The 18581-nt window shown below is 48.1% G+C and overlaps 2 protein-coding genes and 1 long non-coding RNA gene across 25 annotated transcripts in view; 2 read left to right on the top strand and 1 right to left on the bottom strand.

Annotated features, from left to right (window-relative positions):
* The window catches only part of LOC118379070 (RNA-binding protein 25-like), a 48865-nt gene extending 36771 nt beyond the window's left edge, over positions 1–12094 (top strand). The window contains exons 12-18 of the mRNA XM_052485415.1: positions 319–392; positions 3168–3318; positions 5800–6274; positions 7828–8138; positions 9769–9867; positions 11433–11480; positions 11795–12094. Coding sequence (XP_052341375.1) covers positions 319–392; positions 3168–3318; positions 5800–6274; positions 7828–8138; positions 9769–9867; positions 11433–11480; positions 11795–11887 — 1251 coding nt within the window. The 3' untranslated portion in view covers positions 11888–12094. The remainder of the gene's footprint in view (positions 1–318; positions 393–3167; positions 3319–5799; positions 6275–7827; positions 8139–9768; positions 9868–11432; positions 11481–11794) is intronic.
* Positions 1389–3288, top strand: LOC127913451 (S-antigen protein-like). Of its 15 annotated transcripts, none has more exons than XM_052485405.1 (5): positions 1389–1814; positions 1863–2222; positions 2367–2438; positions 2601–2720; positions 2841–3288. In XM_052485405.1, the coding sequence occupies exons 1-5, from the start codon at positions 1412–1414 to the stop codon at positions 2999–3001; spliced, it is 1116 nt and encodes a 371-aa protein (XP_052341365.1). In that variant the 5' UTR covers positions 1389–1411; the 3' UTR covers positions 3002–3288. The 15 variants fall into 15 exon arrangements, with proteins under 15 accessions (XP_052341365.1, XP_052341363.1, XP_052341361.1 ...); XM_052485403.1 differs by having other exon boundaries at positions 2817–3288; XM_052485401.1 differs by having other exon boundaries at positions 2793–3288.
* Positions 12021–13083, bottom strand: LOC127913453 (uncharacterized). 9 transcript variants are annotated; one of them, XR_008085564.1, is made up of 4 exons: positions 13070–13083; positions 12543–12564; positions 12466–12488; positions 12021–12159 (listed from the first exon to the last, which is right to left on the bottom strand). It is a non-coding gene; the product is annotated as an uncharacterized LOC127913453 (long non-coding RNA). The 9 variants fall into 9 exon arrangements; XR_008085563.1 differs by lacking the exon at positions 12466–12488 and adding an exon at positions 12353–12375; XR_008085562.1 differs by lacking the exon at positions 12466–12488 and adding an exon at positions 12238–12260.
* Positions 13084–18581: the final 5498 nt, after the last annotated feature.

Raw genomic sequence — 18581 nt, 5'->3', positions numbered from 1 at the left:
TTGTCTCTAATTGGGGATCATACTTAAGTAGCATTTTTTTCCCACCTGTGGCTGATGGGATATTGTTTATGTTTAGTTGCCGGTTCGCTCTGCATTGTCGTCACGGTTCGTTTATTGTTTTGCTTTTTCTAAGTTTCACTCTCTAATAAATAATGTGGAATTCTACGTACGCTGCGACCTTGGTCCGTCTATACTAACGAACGTGACAGTAATGCCACGTACATGCAATCCGTTTAGTTACCTCTGATTCTGTCTAAATCTGTGATGTGTGGAGACTTTGAGTTAGTATGTAATCCAGTGCTCTTCCTCTTCCTCCAGACCAAAGAAGGAAAGCGTCTGAAAGAGTTCCTGGAAGATTATGATGATGACAGAGATGAGTCCAAATACTACAGGTGAGATGAGTCCAAATACTACAGGTGAGATGAGTCCAAATACTACAGGTGAGATGAGTCCAAATACTACAGGTGAGATGAGTCCAAATACTACAGGTGAGATGAGTCCAAATACTACAGGTGAGATGAGTCCAAATACTACAGGTGAGATGAGTCCAAATACTACAGGTGAGATGAGTCCAAATACTACAGGTGAGATCGAGTCCAAATACTACAGGTGAGATGAGTCCAAATACTACAGGTGAGATGAGTCCAAATACTACAGGTGAGATGAGTCCAAATACTACAGGTGAGATGAGTCCAAATACTACAGGTGAGATGAGTCCAAATACTACAGGTGAGATGAGTCCAAATACTACAGGTGAGATGAGTCCAAATACTACAGGTGAGATGAGTCCAAATACTACAGGTGAGATGAGTCCAAATACTACAGGTGAGATGAGTCCAAATACTACAGGTGAGATGAGTCCAAATACTACAGGTGAGATGAGTCCAAATACTACAGGTGAGATGAGTCCAAATACTACAGGTGAGATGAGTCCAAATACTACAGGTGAGATGAGTCCAAATACTACAGGTGAGATGAGTCCAAATACTACAGGTGAGATGAGTCCAAATACTACAGGTGAGATGAGTCCAAATACTACAGGTGAGATGAGTCCAAATACTACAGGTGAGATCGAGTCCAAATACTACAGGTGAGATGAGTCCAAATACTACAGGTGAGATCGAGTCCAAATACTACAGGTGAGATCGAGTCCAAATACTACAGGTGAGATCGAGTCCAAATACTACAGGTGAGATGAGTCCAAATACTACAGGTGAGATGAGTCCAAATACTACAGGTGAGATGAGTCCAAATACTACAGGTGAGATGAGTCCAAATACTACAGGTGAGATCGAGTCCAAATACTACAGGTGAGATGAGTCCAAATACTACAGGTGAGATGAGTCCAAATACTACAGGTGAGATGAGTCCAAATACTACAGGTGAGATGAGTCCAAATACTACAGGTGAGATGAGTCCAAATACTACAGGTGAGATGAGTCCAAATACTACAGGTGAGATGTGTCCAAATACTACAGGTGAGATGAGTCCAAATACTACAGGTGAGATGAGTCCAAATACTACAGGTGAGATGAGTCCAAATACTACAGGTGAGATGAGTCCAAATACTACAGGTGAGATGAGTCCAAATACTACAGGTGAGATGAGTCCAAATACTACAGGTGAGATGAGTCCAAATACTACAGGTGAGATGAGTCCAAATACTACAGGTGAGATGAGTCCAAATACTACAGGTGAGACGAGTCCAAATACTACAGGTGAGACGAGTCCAAATACTACAGGTGAGACGAGTCCAAATACTACAGGTGAGACGAGTCCAAATACTACAGGTGAGACGAGTCCAAATACTACAGGTGAGACGAGTCCAAATACTACATTGGAGACGAGTCCAAATACTACAGGTGAGACGAGTCCAAATACTACAGGTGAGACGAGTCCAAATACTACAGGTGAGACGAGTCCAAATACTACAGGTGAGACGAGTCCAAATACTACAGGTGAGACGAGTCCAAATACTACAGGTGAGACGAGTCCAAATACTACAGGTGAGACGAGTCCAAATACTACAGGTGAGACGAGTCCAAATACTACAGGTGAGACGAGTCCAAATACTACAGGTGAGACGAGTCCAAATACTACAGGTGAGACGAGTCCAAATACTACAGGTGAGACGAGTCCAAATACTACAGGTGAGACGAGTCCAAATACTACAGGTGAGACGAGTCCAAATACTACAGGTGAGACGAGTCCAAATACTACAGGTGAGATGAGTCCAAATACTACAGGTGAGATGAGTCCAAATACTACAGGTGAGATGAGTCCAAATACTACAGGTGAGATGAGTCCAAATACTACAGGTGAGATGAGTCCAAATACTACAGGTGAGATGAGTCCAAATACTACAGGTGAGACGAGTCCAAATACTACAGGTGAGACGAGTCCAAATACTACAGGTGAGACGAGTCCAAATACTACAGGTGAGATGAGTCCAAATACTACAGGTGAGATGAGTCCAAATACTACAGGTGAGATGAGTCCAAATACTACAGGTGAGATGAGTCCAAATGGTGAGACGAGTCCAAATACTACAGGTGAGACGAGTCCAAATACTACAGGTGAGATGAGTCCAAATACTACAGGTGAGACGTGTCAAAATACTACAGGTGAGACGAGTCCAAATACTACAGGTGAGACGAGTCCAAATACTACAGGTGAGACGAGTCCAAATACTACAGGTGAGACGAGTCCAAATACTACAGGTGAGACGAGTCCAAATACTACATTGGAGACGAGTCCAAATACTACATTGGAGACGAGTCCAAATACTACAGGTGAGACGAGTCCAAATACTACAGGTGAGACGAGTCCAAATACTACAGGTGAGACGAGTCCAAATACTACAGGTGAGACGAGTCCAAATACTACAGGTGAGACGAGTCCAAATACTAGCTGTAGGAACTGGTCTGTGGAAGCCACAAACAAAGGAGCCTGCTGTTCCAATGCTATTTTAAATAATTTCATAAACTCAAGTTGGGCTTGATTTGAGTTTGTGTGGTGTAAAAAAGAAATCGCAAACCCTGCCCATGTGGCGCTATAGGCAGTCTAAAGCAAATGTTAAGTATTTGAATGATTACAAACAGTACTTGAACCCGGGTCTGTAGTGTTAATCTGTATGACTGACTGTCTCTCTGTCCCCCTCCCCTCAGGGGTAGTGCATTACAGAAACGTCTGAGAGACCGTGAGAAGGAGACGGAGCTGGATGATAGAGACCGGAAGAGGGAGAAGGAAGAGCATGATCAAATCAGACAGAGACTGTTAGCTGAGGGACACCCAGACCCTGAGGCCGAGCTGCAGAGGGTATGTATGTCTGTCTGTCTGTCTGTCTGTCTGTCTGTCTGTCTGTCTGTCTGTCTGTCTGTCTGTCTGTCTGTCTGTCTGTTGTACAACAGGAGCTGCAGAGGGTCTGTCTGTCTGTTGTAGAACAGGAGCTGCAGAGGGTCTGTCTGTCTGTCTGTCTGTCTGTCTGTCTGTCTGTCTGTCTGTCTGTCTGTCTGTCTGTTGTAGAACAGGAGCTGCAGAGGGTCTGTCTGTCTGTCTGTCAGGAGCTGTCTGTCTGTCTGTCTGTCTGTCTGTCTGTCTGTTGTAGAACAGGAGCTGCAGAGGGTCTGTCTGTCTGTCTGTTGTAGAACAGGAGCTGCAGAGGGTCTGTCTGTCTGTTGTGGAACAGGAGCTGCAGAGGGTCTGTCTGTCTGTCTGTCTGTTGTAGAACAGGAGCTGCAGAGGGTCTGTCTGTCTGTCTGTCTGTTGTAGAACAGGAGCTGCAGAGGGTCTGTCTGTCTGTCTGTTGTAGAACAGGAGCTGCAGAGGGTCTGTGTCTGTCTGTCTGTCTGTCTGTCTGTCTGTTGTAGAACAGGAGCTGCAGAGGGTCTGTCTGTCTGTCTGTTGTAGAACAGGAGCTGCAGAGGGTCTGTCTGTCTGTCTGTTGTGGAACAGGAGCTGCAGAGGGGCTGTCTGTCTGTCTGTTGCAGAACAGGAGCTTCAGAGGGTCTGTCTGTCTGTCTGTCTGTTGTAGAACAGGAGCTGCAGAGGGTCTGTCTGTCTGTCTGTTGTAGAACAGGAGCTGCAGAGGGTCTGTCTGTCTGTTGTTGCAGAACAGGAGCTGCAGAGGGTCTGTCTGTCTGTCTGTCTGTCTGTTGTAGAACAGGAGCTGCAGAGGGTCTGTCTGTCTGTTGTGGAACAGGAGCTGCAGAGGGTCTGTCTGTCTGTCTGTTGTAGAACAGGAGCTGCAGAGGGTCTGTCTGTCTGTCTGTTGTAGAACAGGAGCTGCAGAGGGTCTGTTTGTCTGTCTGTTGTGGAACAGGAGCTGCAGAGGGTCTGTTTGTCTGTCTGTTGTAGAACAGGAGCTGCAGAGGGTCTGTCTGTCTGTCTGTTGTAGAACAGGAGCTGCAGAGGGTCTGTCTGTCTGTTGTGGAGCTCCTATATGACCAGCCTCCTATATGTGCCTCCTGTCTGTCTCCTATGTGTCTCCTGTCTGTCTCTCTCTCGTTGCTCTCCTGTCTGTCTCTCTCTCGTTGCTCTCCTGTCTGTCTCTCTCTCGTTGCTCTCCTGTCTGTCTCTCTCTCGTTGCTCTCCTGTCTGTCTCTCTCTCGTTGCTCTCCTGTCTGTCTCTCTCTCGTTGCTCTCCTGTCTGTCTCTCTCTCGTTGCTCTCCTGTCTGTCTCTCTCTCGTTGCTCTCCTGTCTGTCTCTCTCTCGTTGCTCTCCTGTCTGTCTCTCTCTCGTTGCTCTCCTGTCTGTCTCTCTCTCGTGCGCCTCCTGTCTGTCTTGCGCGCCTCCTGTCTGTCTTGCGCGCCTCCTGTCTGTCTTGCGCGCCTCCTGTCTGTCTTGCGCGCCTCCTGTCTGTCTTGCGCGCCTCCTGTCTGTCTTGCGCGCCTCCTGTCTGTCTCGCGCGCCTCCTGTCTGTCTCGCGCGCCTCCTGTCTGTCTCTCTCTCGTGTGCCTCCTGTCTGTCTCGCGCGCCTCCTGTCTGTCTCTCTCTCGTGTGCCTCCTGTCTGTCTCGCGCGCCTCCTGTCTGTCTCTCTCTCGTTTCTCTCCTGTCTGTCTCGTGTGTGCCTCCTGTCTGTCTGTCTCTCGTTTCTCTCCTGTCTGTCTCTCTCTCGTGTGCCTCCTGTCTGTCTCGCGCGCCTCCTGTCTGTCTCTCTCGTTTCTCTCATGTCTGTCTCGTGCGCCTCCTGTCTGTCTCTCGTTTCTCTCCTGTCTGTCTCTCTCGTTTCTCTCATGTCTGTCTCGCGCGCCTCCTGTCTGTCTCTCTCTCGTGTGCCTCCTGTCTGTCTCGCGCGCCTCCTGTTTGTCTCTCTCTCGTGTGCCTCCTGTCTGTCTCGCGCGCCTCCTGTCTGTCTCTCTCTCGTTTCCTCCTGTCTGTCTCGCGCGCCTCCTGTCTGTCTCTCTCTTGTGTGCCTCCTGTCTGTCTCGCGCGCCTCCTGTCTGTCTCTCTCTCGTGTGTGCCTCATGTCTGTCTCGCGCGCCTCCTGTCTGTCTCTCTCTCGTTTCTCTCATGTCTGTCTCGCGCGCCTCCTGTCTGTCTCTCTCTCCTGTGCCTCCTGTCTGTCTCGCGCGCCTCCTGTCTGTCTCCTGTACTACAGAGTAAAATCAGCCAGCTGGTTAACTTTGGCACAGTAACAGAAATGAGAAATGTTGATCAGTGTGTATTGTACCTGTCAAATGGGGACAATACACACTATAATCAACAAGGCACATTCATGACATTTTGTTGTTCTTTATTTTCATTTGTAAAAGTGTGTTGAGACTTTAAATAAAATGTGATTTGATTTTAAACCAAGATGGAGGAGGAGGCAGAGAGGAGGCGGCAGCCCCCAGTGAAGCCGGAGGAGGAGGTGCAGCAGGAGAAACCACACAGGGAGAGGGAGCACAGGGAGCACCGAGAGAGGGAGCACCGAGAGAGGGAGAACCGAGAGAGGGAGCACCACAGGGACAGGAGAGGAGGAGGAGGAGGAGGTGCAGACAGGCCTCCTCCCGAACACCCTCAGTCCCAATCAGACGACGACGTGGAGGATGGAGAGGAGCTTGACGATCGTGACGAGGACGACTCGTCAGACGCCAGGACACACCCACACCTCAAGCCCACACTGCGGCCAATCACGTCGGCACCCTCTGTGTCGTCGGGCAGCGGCGGCGCCACGCCCAACTCCCCTGGCAACGAGTCTCCGTGTGGCATCATCATCCCTCATGAGAACTCTCCAGACGCCCAGCCCACAGATGAACACCGGCCCAAGATAGGCCTCAGCCTCAAACTGGGTGAGTTAGAACTATTCTGACTGGGCCGGGTAGAGCCGGATAGAACTATTCTGACTGGGCCGGGTAGAGCCGGGTAGAACTATTCTGACTGGGCCGGGTAGAACTATTCTGACTGGGCCGGGTAGAACTATTCTGACCGGGCCGGGTAGAACTATTCTGACCGGGCCGGGTAGAACTATTCTGACCGGGCCGGGTAGAACTATTCTGACCGGGCCGGGTAGAACTATTCTGACCGGGCCGGGTAGAACTATTCTGACTGGGCTGGGTAGGGCCGGGTAGAACTATTCTGACCGGGCCGGGTAGGGCCGGGCCGGGTAGAACTATTCTGACCGGGCCGGGTAGAACTATTCTGACCGGGCCGGGTAGAACTATTCTGACCGGGCCGGGTAGAACTATTCTGACCGGGCCGGGTAGAACTATTCTGACCGGGCCGGGTAGAACTATTCTGACCGGGCCGGGTAGAACTATTCTGACCGGGCCGGGTAGAACTATTCTGACTGGGCTGGGTAGAGCCGGGTAGAACTATTCTGACCGGGCCGGGTAGAACTATTCGACCGGGCCGGGTAGAACTATTCTGGCCGGGTAGAACTATTCTGACCGGGCCGGGTAGAACTATTCTGACCGGGCCGGGTAGAACTATTCTGACTGGGCCGGGTAGAACTATTCTGACTGGGCCGGGTAGAGCCGGGTAGAACTATTCTGACTGGGCCGGGTAGAACTATTCTGACTGGGCCGGGTAGAGCCGGGTAGAACTATTCTGACTGGGCCGGGTAGAACTATTCTGACTGGGCTGGGTAGAGCCGGGTAGAACTATTCTGACTGGGCCGGGTAGAACTATTCTGACTGGGCCGGGTAGAACTATTCCGACTGGGCCGGGTAGAACTATTCCGACTGGGCCGGGTAGAACTATTCCGACTGGGCCGGGTAGAACTATTCCGACTGGGCCGGGTAGAACTATTCCGACTGGGCCGGGTAGAACTATTCCGACTGGGCCGGGTAGAACTATTCCGACTGGGCCGGGTAGAACTATTCCGACTGGGCCGGGTAGAACTATTCCGACTGGGCCGGGTAGAACTATTCCGACTGGGCCGGGTAGAACTATTCCGACTGGGCCGGGTAGAACTATTCCGACTGGGCCGGGTAGAACTATTCCGACTGGGCCGGGTAGAACTATTCCGACTGGGCCGGGTAGAACTATTCCGACTGGGCCGGGTAGAACTATTCCGACTGGGCCGGGTAGAACTATTCCGACTGGGCCGGGTAGAACTATTCCGACTGGGCCGGGTAGAACTATTCCGACCGGGCCGCCGGGTAGAACTGGCCTGTAGCTGCTGTCAAAGCCTATACTACATCACCATTCGGTAAATTGGTTAATAGACCAATGACAGAGTTCCAAACCTCTGCCAATAACAACTAGTTTTCAGTATTCCACTACCCAATCAGACCCCTCCCAGACAGTTCTAGCTCTATCGCTCTCTCTCTCCTCTCTCTCTCTCTCTCCTTCCCCACTATAACCCACTGTTTCTCTCTTGTTCCCCCTCTCCCGTCCCCAGGAGCCGGCGCCAGCCCCAGCCACCAGATCCACACTGGGAGTAAACGTAAGAAGCTGGCCAACGTCGACAGCGTCTTCAACAAATTCGGCGAGGAGGAGGCGGACGAGGCGCCTCGTAAACGTAAGCTGGTTCCGCTGGACTACGGCGAGGATGATAAGAGCTTGGGTCTGGACGGGGCAGAGGTACCTGGAGGGAAAGGAGGGCAAAACACAGAGGAGAAACGAAAACACATCAGGAGTCTCATTGAGAAGATCCCTACGGCCAGACCGGATCTGTTCAACTACCCTCTGGACTGGACTGCTGTGGACTCGGTGAGGAGGAGGAGGGGTTGTGGAGGAGGGGAGGAGGAGGAGGAGGAGGAGGAGGGGAGAGACTATAGATCCTGGTCTTATGGATAGATTACTGAGATTTACATCAAACAGACTGCTGTGGACTCGGTGAGGAGGAGGAGGGGTTGTGGAGAGACTATAGGTCCTGGTCTTATGGATAGATTACTGGGATTTACATCAACAGACTGCTGTGGACTCGGTGAGGAGGAGGAGGGGTTGTGGAGAGACTATAGGTCCTGGTCTTATGGATAGATTACTGGGATTTACATCAAACAGACTGCTGTGGACTCGGTGAGGAGGAGGAGGGGTTGTGGAGAGACTATAGAACCTGGTTTTATGGATAGATTACTGGGATTTACATCAACAGACTGCTGTGGACTCGGTAAGGAGGAGGAGGGGTTGTGGAGAGACTATAGGTCCTGGTCTTATGGATAGATTACTGAGATTTACATCAAACAGACTGCTGTGGACTCGGTGAGGAGGAGGAGGGGTTGTGGAGAGACTATAGAACCTGGTCTTATGGATAGATTACTGAGATTTACATCAAACAGACTGCTGTGGACTCGGTGAGGAGGAGGAGGGGTTGTGGAGAGACTATAGGCCCTGGTCTTATGGATAGATTACTGAGATTTACATCAAACCGACTGCTGTGGACTCATTTAGGATGAGCTCTTCTAGCCTGGTCCCTGATCTGTTTTTCATTTAAACTCCCAATAGATGATAGCACAAACAGACTGGTACCCAGGCTAGAGCGCTCTTCTCTAAATATAGAGTGATGGATTCTAACTCCTACACTTGAAATAGGGTGAATTATCGGGTGTTCTATTGAATCATATGGTTTAGTGTGTACACCAGAGGTTAATGGGGTATCTGTAGGAAGAAGGTAATATAGTGTGTGCAATTAAGTTTGGGATGTACTGAGTGTTAGAGAGGATTCTGTTAGACACATGTGGCAGGTATTGATAAGGGGAGAGAGTCATGTATTAGTGATGAAGAGGGGCGGGGTCGAGGTCAGGTCACTTTTGAATTAAGGGGCGGGGTCGAGGTCAGGTCACGTTTAATTAAGGGGCGGGGTCAGAGGTCAGGTCACGTTTCTGGATTAAGGGGCGGGGTCGAGGTCAGGTCACGTTTAATTAAGGGGCGGGGATCAGAGGTCAGGTCACTTTTAAGGGAGAGAGAAGGAACAGTTTGTTGTCCGTAGTCACTTTAGTTTCCTGCCTAGGAGGAGGAGGAGGAGGAGACTCCACCCAAGTGTTCGATAGAGAAGTAGAACCTGGATGTTGTGTTATAATCTCTCTTGGCTATGCTTTGTAGGAGGGGATTTATACTTAGTTGTCCCGAGGTCTGGAATAAAGTCTCTCGTTTTGTAAATTAGAGTTCGGTTGCAGCCGGAATGAGCCACGAATGCCTCTTTAAATATATATATATATATTTTTTTCATCTTGTCGGAGGTGCTGTGGCTAACCGTTTAATCGCACCGGTAGGAATTTGGCCGTGTAAGTTTTATAAGGGGGGTAAAATATATATTTTTTAAAGTTGTCGGAGTTGGGACTGTCGTTCCTGTGTCTCTTTTAAAACACCAAATCTGCCACCTTTTTGTTATTCTCCTCAGACTCTGATGGACCGTCGCATCAGACCCTGGATCAACAAGAAGATTATAGAGTACATCGGAGAGGAGGAAGCTACGCTAGTGGACTTTGTCTGTTCGAAGGTGAGTTGAACTTTAAATGACTCACTACTGTCGTGGCTCTGGATCAGAGAGTCTGCTAAATGACTCACTACTGTAGTGGATCAGAGAGTCTGCTAAATGACTCACTACTGTAGTGGATCAGAGAGTCTGTTAAATGACTCACTACTGTAGTGGATCAGAGAGTCTGTTAAATGACTCACTACTGTAGTGGCTCTGGATCAGAGAGTCTGTTAAATGACTCACTACTGTAGTGGATCAGAGAGTCTGCTAAATGACTCACTACTGTAGTGGCTCTGGATCAGAGAGTCTGTTAAATGACTCACTACTGTAGTGTCTCTGGATCAGAGAGTCTGCTAAATGACTCACTACTGTAGTGGATCAGAGAGTCTGTTAAATGACTCACTACTGTAGTGGATCAGAGAGTCTGTTAAATGACTCACTACTGTAGTGGATCAGAGAGTCTGTTAAATGACTCACTACTGTAGTGGATCAGAGAGTCTGTTAAATGACTCACTACTGTAGTGGATCAGAGAGTCTGTTAAATGACTCACTACTGTAGTGGATCAGAGAGTCTGTTAAATGACTCACTACTGTAGTGGCTCTGGATCAGAGAGTCTATTAAATGACTCACTACTGTAGTGGCTCTGGATCAGAGAGTCTGTTAAATGACTCACTACTGTAGTGGCTCTGGATCAGAGAGTCTGTTAAATGACTCACTACTGTAGTGGATCAGAGAGTCTGTTAAATGACTCACTACTGTAGTGTCTCTGGATCAGAGAGTCTGTTAAATGACTCACTACTGTAGTGGATCAGAGAGTCTGTTAAATGACTCACTACTGTAGTGGCTCTGGATCAGAGAGTCTGTTAAATGACTCACTACTGTAGTGGATCAGAGAGTCTGTTAAATGACTCACTACTGTAGTGGCTCTGGATCAGAGATTCTGTTAAATGACTCACTACTGTAGTGTCTCTGGATCAGAGAGTCTGCTAAATGACTCACTACTGTAGTGTCTCTGGATCAGAGAGTCTGCTAAATGACTCACTACTGTAGTGGCTCTGGATCAGAGAGTCTGTTAAATGACTCACTACTGTAGTGGATCAGAGAGTCTGTTAAATGACTCACTACTGTAGTGGATCAGAGAGTCTGTTAAATGACTCACTACTGTAGTGGCTCTGGATCAGAGAGTCTGTTAAATGACTCACTACTGTAGTGGCTCTGGATCAGAGAGTCTGTTAAATGACTCACTACTGTAGTGGATCAGAGAGTCTGTTAAATGACTCACTACTGTAGTGGCTCTGGATCAGAGAGTCTGTTAAATGACTCACTACTGTAGTGGCTCTGGATCAGAGAGTCTGCTAAATGACTCACTACTGTAGTGGCTCTGGATCAGAGAGTCTGTTAAATGATTCACTACTGTAGTGGCTCTGGCTCAGAGAGTCTGTTAAATGACTCACTACTGTAGTGGATCAGAGAGTCTACTAAATGACTCACTACTGTAGTGGATCAGAGAGTCTACTAAATGACTCACTACTGTAGTGGTCTCACGGTGTGATGTCTGACCAGCTTGTTATGTTATCTCCTGAAGGTCATGTCTCACGGCACACCGCAGGGGATCTTGGATGATGTTGCCATGGTGAGTAGATCATTAGCCAATCATTAAACATGGTCATTGGAACGATCTTCAAGGCTGAACCACTAACAGTGATCGTATGTTCACACGAATGAGCTACTTCTAGCCTGTTCTACTCGCTCAGACATTCAACGACTGAGATGTGCAGTTGTCTCGCCTCAGTTATTTTTAAGATGAACACACTTAACTGTCGCTCTGGATAAGAGTCTGCTAAAGGACTAACGTGAAATGTAAAATGATATGTAATACTTGGTTATAAAAGTGTTAAGAGACGAGATAACTAACTAACTTGACTGACTGATGTATTGTACTTGCAGGTTCTGGACGAAGAGGCCGAGGTGTTCATAGTTAAAATGTGGAGGCTGTTGATCTACGAAACGGAGGCCAAGAAGATTGGTCTGGGGAAATGAAGACTAGTACTACTACAGTACTACTATCTAGTACTACTACAGTATTACTGCTGTCAGGGACAGTTTTTTTCCCTCTTGCTTCAAGTCTCTTTATGTCTCTGACTGATCGACTGATCACACGTACACCTCTCACTCACTAGGGGGTCGAGACTATGAACATGGGCCGACGCCCTCTACCCCAATCCCCTCTACCCCCCTCTACCGCTCCCCGACCCTCTCTACCGCTCCCCAACCCCCCCTCTACCGCTCCCCGACCCCCTCTACCCCAACCCCTCTCTACCGCTCCCTCCCGACCCCCTCTACCGCTCCCCGACCCCCTCTACCTCAACCCCTCTCTACCGCTCCCCAACCCCCTCTACCGCTCCCCGACCCCCTCTACCCCAACCCCCTCTCTACCGCTCCCCAACCCCCCTCTACCACTCCCCCGACCCCCTCTACCCCAACCCCTCTCTTCTGCTCCCCGACCCCCTCTACCGCTCCCCGACCCCCTCTACCCCAACCCCCTCTCTACCGCTCCCCAACCCCCTCTACCACTCCCCGACCCCCTCTACCCCAACCCCTCTCTTCTGCTCCCCGACCCCCTCTACCGCTCCCCGACCCCCTCTACCCCCAACCCCTCTCTACCGCTCCCCAACCCCCTCTACCGCTCCCCGACCCCTCTACCGCTCCCCGACCCCCTCTACCGCTCCCCAACCCCCCTCTACCGCTCCCCAACCCCCTCTACCGCTCCCCAACCCCCTCTCTACCGGTCCCCCGACCCCCTCTCTACCGTTCCCCGACCCCCTCTACCGTTCCCCAACCCCCCTCTACCGCTCCCCAACCCCTCTCTACCGCTCCCCAAACCCCTCTACCACTCCCCAAACCCCTCTACCACTCCACAAACCCCTCTACCGCTCCCCTACCCCCTCTACCACGCACCAAACCCCTCTACCGCTCCCCAAACCCCCTCTACCACGCACCAAACCCCTCTACCACGCACCACCCCCTCTACCACGCACCAAACCCCTCTACCACGCACCAAACCCCTCTACCACGCACCACCCCCTCTACCACACACTAAACCCCTCTACCACGCACCAAACCCCTCTACCATGCACCAAACCCCTACCACGCACCAAACCCCTCTACCACGCACCAAACCTGCTCTACCACGCACCAAACCCGCTCTACCACGCACCAAACCCCTCTACCGCTCCCCAAACCCCCTCTACCACTCCCCAAACCCCTCTACCACTCATCCCCTTCTACCACGCACCAAACCCCCTCTACCACGCACCAAACCCCCTCTACCACGCACCAAACCCCCTCTACCACGCACCAAACCCCCTCTACCACGCACCAAACCCCTCTACCATGCACCAAACCCCTTCTACCACACACCAAACCCCCTCTACAACGCACCAAACCCCCTCTACCACTCATCCCCCTCTACCACGCACCAAACCCCTCTACCATGCACCAAACCCCTACCATGCACCAAACCCCTCTACCACGCACCAAACCCCTCTACCACGCACCAAACCCCTCTACCACTCATCCCCCTCCACCACTCACCAAACCCCTCTACCATGCACCAAACCCCTCTACCATGCACCAAACCCCTCTACCACGTACCAAACCCCTCTACCACGCACCAAACCCGCTCTACCACGCACCAAACCCCTCTACCACGCACCCCCTCTAAACCCCCCCTCTACCACGCACCAAACCCCCTCTACCACGCACCAAACCCCCTCTACCGCTCCCCAAACCCCATTCCATCAATAACAAACAACAGCTGCTGTGTGTGTGTGTGTGTGTGTGTGTGTGTGTGTGTGTGTGTGTGTGTGTGTGTGTGTGTGTGTGTGTGTGTGTGTGTGTCTGCAAGAGAGAGCTTGACTGTGTTGAATGTGAAAGTGCCCACAAGCTTACTGCACGGTATCCAAATGGTTTGTTTCTCAGCTGGTGTGAGAGAGAGCCTGTCAAAGCTCAGCTGTGTGTTTTTATCCATAATTATTTTGTCTGCTCCACTGCGTCTCACTGACACGTTGGGGCTTTATGGTTTAGTATTGTCAGGAAGGTATCTTCTCTCGTTGGTACCGTCTGATTGGAGGATTCACTCCACTGTGTGATCTAATGATGAAATTAAAGAAGCTTTTAAAAAAAATACATTAAGAAATGAAGTGGTGCAGTTTTGTTCAAACTGAAGAAATAAGAAGTTTTCTGTTTTTCACTAAAGGAGTTGGGAATGAACCTTGTAACATTACACAAATACCCTAGTTACGTACCCGTAATGACTCCAATACCCTAGTTACGTACCCTAGTTACGTACCCCTTAATGACTCCAATACCCTAGTTAGGTACCCCTTAATGACTCCAATACCCTAGTTACGTACCCCTTAATGACTCCAATACCCTAGTTATGTACCCTTAATGACCCCATTACCCTAGTTACGTACCCTAGTTACGTACCCCTTAATGACTCCAATACCCTAGTTACGTACCCCTTAATGACTCCAATACCCTAGTTATGTACCCTTAATGACCCCATTACCCTAGTTACGTACCCTAGTTACGTACCCCTTAATGACTCCAATACCCTAGTTACGTACCCCTTAATGACTCCAATACCCTAGTTACGTACCCCTTAATGACTCCAATACCCTAGTTACGTACCCTTAATTACTCCAATACCCTAGTTACGTACCCCTTAATGACTCCAATACCCTAGTTACATACCCCTTAATGACTCCAATACCCTAGTTACGTACCCTTAATTACTCCAATACCCTAGTTACGTACCCCTTAATGACTCCAATACCCTAGTTACGTACCCCTTAATGACTCCAATACCCTAGTTACGTACCCCTTAATGACTCCAATACCCTAGTTACATACCCCTTAATGACTCCAATACCCTAGTTACGTACCCCTTAATGACTCCAATACCCTAGTTACGTACCCCTTAATGACTCCAATACCCTAGTTATGTACCCTTAATGACCCCATTACCCTAGTTACGTACCCGTAATGACTACAATACCCTAGTTACGTCCCCCTTAATGACCCCATTACCCTAGTTACATACCCCTTAATGACTCCAATACCCTAGTTACGTACCCTTAATGACTACAATACCCTAGTTACATACCCCTTAATGACTCCAATACCCTAGTTACGTACCCTTAATGACTCCAATACCCTAGTTACGTACCCCTTAATGACTCCAATACCCTAGTTACGTACCCTTAATGACTCCAATACCCTAGTTACGTACCCTTAATGACTCCAATTCCCTAGTTACGTACCCTTAATGACTCCAATACCCTAGTTATGTACCCTTAATGACCCCATTACCCTAGTTACGTACCCGTAATGACTACAATACCCTAGTTACGTACCCTAGTTACGCCCCCCTTAATGACTCCAATACCCTAGTTACGTACCCCTTAATGACTCCAATACCCTAGTTACGTACCCCTTAATGACTCCAATACCCTAGTTACGTACCCGTAATGACTCCAATACCCTAGTTATGTACCCTTAATGACTCCAATACCCTAGTTATGTACCCTTAATGACTCCATTACCCTAGTTACGTACCCGTAATGACTACAATACCCTAGTTACGTCCCCCTTAATGACTCCAATACCCTAGTTACGTACCCCTTAATGACTCCAATACCCTAGTTATGTACCCGTAATGACTACAATACCCTAGTTACGTACCCTTAATGACACCAATACCCTAGTTACGTACCCCTTAATGACTCCAATTCCCTAGTTACGTACCCTAGTTACGTACCCCTTAATGACTCCAATACCCTAGTTAGGTACCCCTTAATGACTCCAATACCCTAGTTACGTACCCCTTAATGACTCCAATACCCTAGTTATGTACCCTTAATGACCCCATTACCCTAGTTACGTACCCGTAATGACTACAATACCCTAGTTACGTCCCCCTTAATGACTCCAATACCCTAGTTACGTACCCTAGTTACGTACCCCTTAATGACTCCAATACCCTAGTTAGGTACCCCTTAATGACTCCAATACCCTAGTTACGTACCCCTTAATGACTCCAATACCCTAGTTACGTACCCGTAATGACTCCAATACCCTAGTTACGTACCCTAGTTACGTACCCCTTAATGACTCCAATACCCTAGTTACGTACCCCTTAATGACTCCAACACCCTAGTTATGTACCCTTAATGACTCCAATACCCTAGTTACATACCCGTAATGACTCCAATACCCTAGTTATGTACCCTTAATGACTCCATTACCCTAGTTACATACCCGTAATGACTACAATACCCTAGTTACGTCCCCCTTAATGACTACAATACCCTAGTTACATACCCGTAATGACTACAATACCCTAGTTACGTACCCCTTAATGACTCCAATACCCTAGTTACGTACCCCTTAATGACTCCAATACCCTAGTTACGTACCCTAGTTACGTACCCCTTAATGACTCCATTACCCTAGTTATGTACCCTTAATGACTCCATTACCCTAGTTACGTACCCGTAATGACTCCAATACCCTAGTTACGTACCCTTAATGACTCCAATACCCTAGTTATGTACCCTTAATGACTCCAATACCCTAGTTACGTACCCTTAATGACTCCAATACCCTAGTTACGTACCCGTAATGACTCCAATACCCTAGTTACGTACCCTTAATGACTCCAATAACCTAGTTATGTACCCCTTAATGACACCAATACCCTATTTACGTACCCTTAATGACTCCATTACCCTAGTTACGTACCCTTAATGACTCCATTACCCTAGTTACGTACCCTTAATGACTCCATTACCCTAGTTACATACTCTTAATGACTCCATTACCCTAGTTACGTACCCTTAATGACTCCAATACCCTAGTTATGTACTCTTAATTACTCCAATATGCTAGTTACGTACCCTTAATGACTCCAATACCCTAGATACGTACCCTTAATGACACCAATACCCTAGTTACGTACCCTAGTTAAGTACCCTTAATGACTCCAATACCCTAGTTACGTACCGTAGTTAAGTACCCTTAATGACTCCAACACCCTAGTTACGTACCCTTAATTACTCCAATACCCTAGTCATGTACCCTTAATGACTCCAATACCCTAGTCACGTACCCTTAATGACTCCAATACCCTAGTTACGTACCCTTAATGACTCCAATACCCTAGTTACGTACCCTTAATGACTCCAATACCCAAATCACGTACCCTTAATGACTCCAATACCCTAGTTACGTACCCTTAATGACTCCAATACCCTAGTTACGTACCCTATGTACGTACCCTTAATGACTCCAATACCCTAGTTACGTACCCTTAATGACTCCAATACCCTAGTCACGTACCCTTAATTACTCCAATACCCTAGTCACGTACCCTTAATTACTCCAATACCCTAGTTACGTACCCTTAATTACTCCAATACCCTAGTCACGTACCCTTAACTACTCCAATACCCTAGTCACGTACCCTTAATTACTCCAATACCCTAGTTACGTACCCAATATTATTCCAATACCCTAGTTACGTACCCTTAATGACTCCAATACCCTAGTTACGTACCCTTAATGACTCCAATACCCTAGTTACGTACCCTTAATGACTCCAATACCCTAGTTATTTACCCTTAATTACACCAATACCCTAGTCACGTACCCTTAATTACTCCAATACCCTAGTTACGTACCCAATATTACTCCAATACCCTAGTCACGTACCCTTAATTACTCCAATACCCTAGTTACGTACCCTTAATTACTCCAATACCCTAGTTACGTACCCAATATTACTCCAATACCCTAGTTACGTACCCTTAATTACTCCAATGCCCTAGTTACCCTTAATGACACCAATACCCTAGTTACGTACCCTTAACTACTCCAATACCCTAGTTACGTACCCTTAATTACTCCAATACCCTAGTTACGTACTCTTAATTACTCCAATACCCTAGTTACATACCCTTAACTACTCCAATACCCTAGTTACGTACCCTTAATGACTCCAATACCCTAGTTACATACTCTTAATTACTCCAATACCCTAGTTACGTACCCTTAACTACTCCAATACCCTAGTTACGTACCCTTAACTACTCCAATACCCTAGTTACGTACCCTTAACTACTCCAATACCCTAGTTACGTACCCTTAACTACTCCAATACCCTAGTTATGTACTCTTAATTACGCCTCTCTCGGACAATCTGAAGTCTCATCTGTGATGATTCAAATGCAGCGTTATTTCACGACTGTTTGAGAATAAAGATCACGTTGTTTAAACCCTATCTACGGGGACTAAAGATCACTGTGTTTAAACCCTATCTACGGGGACTAAAGATCACTGTGTTTAAACCCTATCTACAGGGACTAAAGATCACTGTGTTTAAACCCTATCTACGGGGACTAAAGATCACTGTGTTTAAACCCTATCTACGGGGACTAAAGATCAGTGTTTAAACCCTATCTACAGGGAATAAAGATCACTGTGTTTAAACCCTATCTACGGGGACTAAAGATCACTGTGTTTAAACCCTATCTACGGGGACTAAAGATCACTGTGTTTAAACCCTATCTATGGGGACTAAAGATCACTGTGTTTAAACCCTATCTACGGGGACTAAAGATCACTGTGTTTAAACCCTATCTACGGGGACTAAAGATCACTGTGTTTAAAC

This window comes from Oncorhynchus keta, chromosome 29 (genome assembly GCF_023373465.1).
Source record: "Oncorhynchus keta strain PuntledgeMale-10-30-2019 chromosome 29, Oket_V2, whole genome shotgun sequence".
Taxonomy (NCBI): Eukaryota; Metazoa; Chordata; class Actinopteri; order Salmoniformes; family Salmonidae; genus Oncorhynchus; species Oncorhynchus keta.
This window is presented reverse-complemented; position numbering and strand designations above follow the sequence as displayed.

Bases quoted from the DNA above. Each gene is read 5' to 3' on its own strand.
- LOC127913451 (XM_052485400.1), top strand. From the start codon at position 1,412: ATGAGTCCAAATACTACAGGTGAGATGAGTCCAAATACTACAGGTGAG. The intron at 1,815-1,862 runs GTGAGACGAGTC...CAAATACTACAG, and splicing joins GACGAGTCCAAATACTACAG to GTGAGACGAGTCCAAATACT. The intron at 2,223-2,600 runs GTGAGATGAGTC...CAAATACTACAG, and splicing joins GACGAGTCCAAATACTACAG to GTGAGACGTGTCAAAATACT.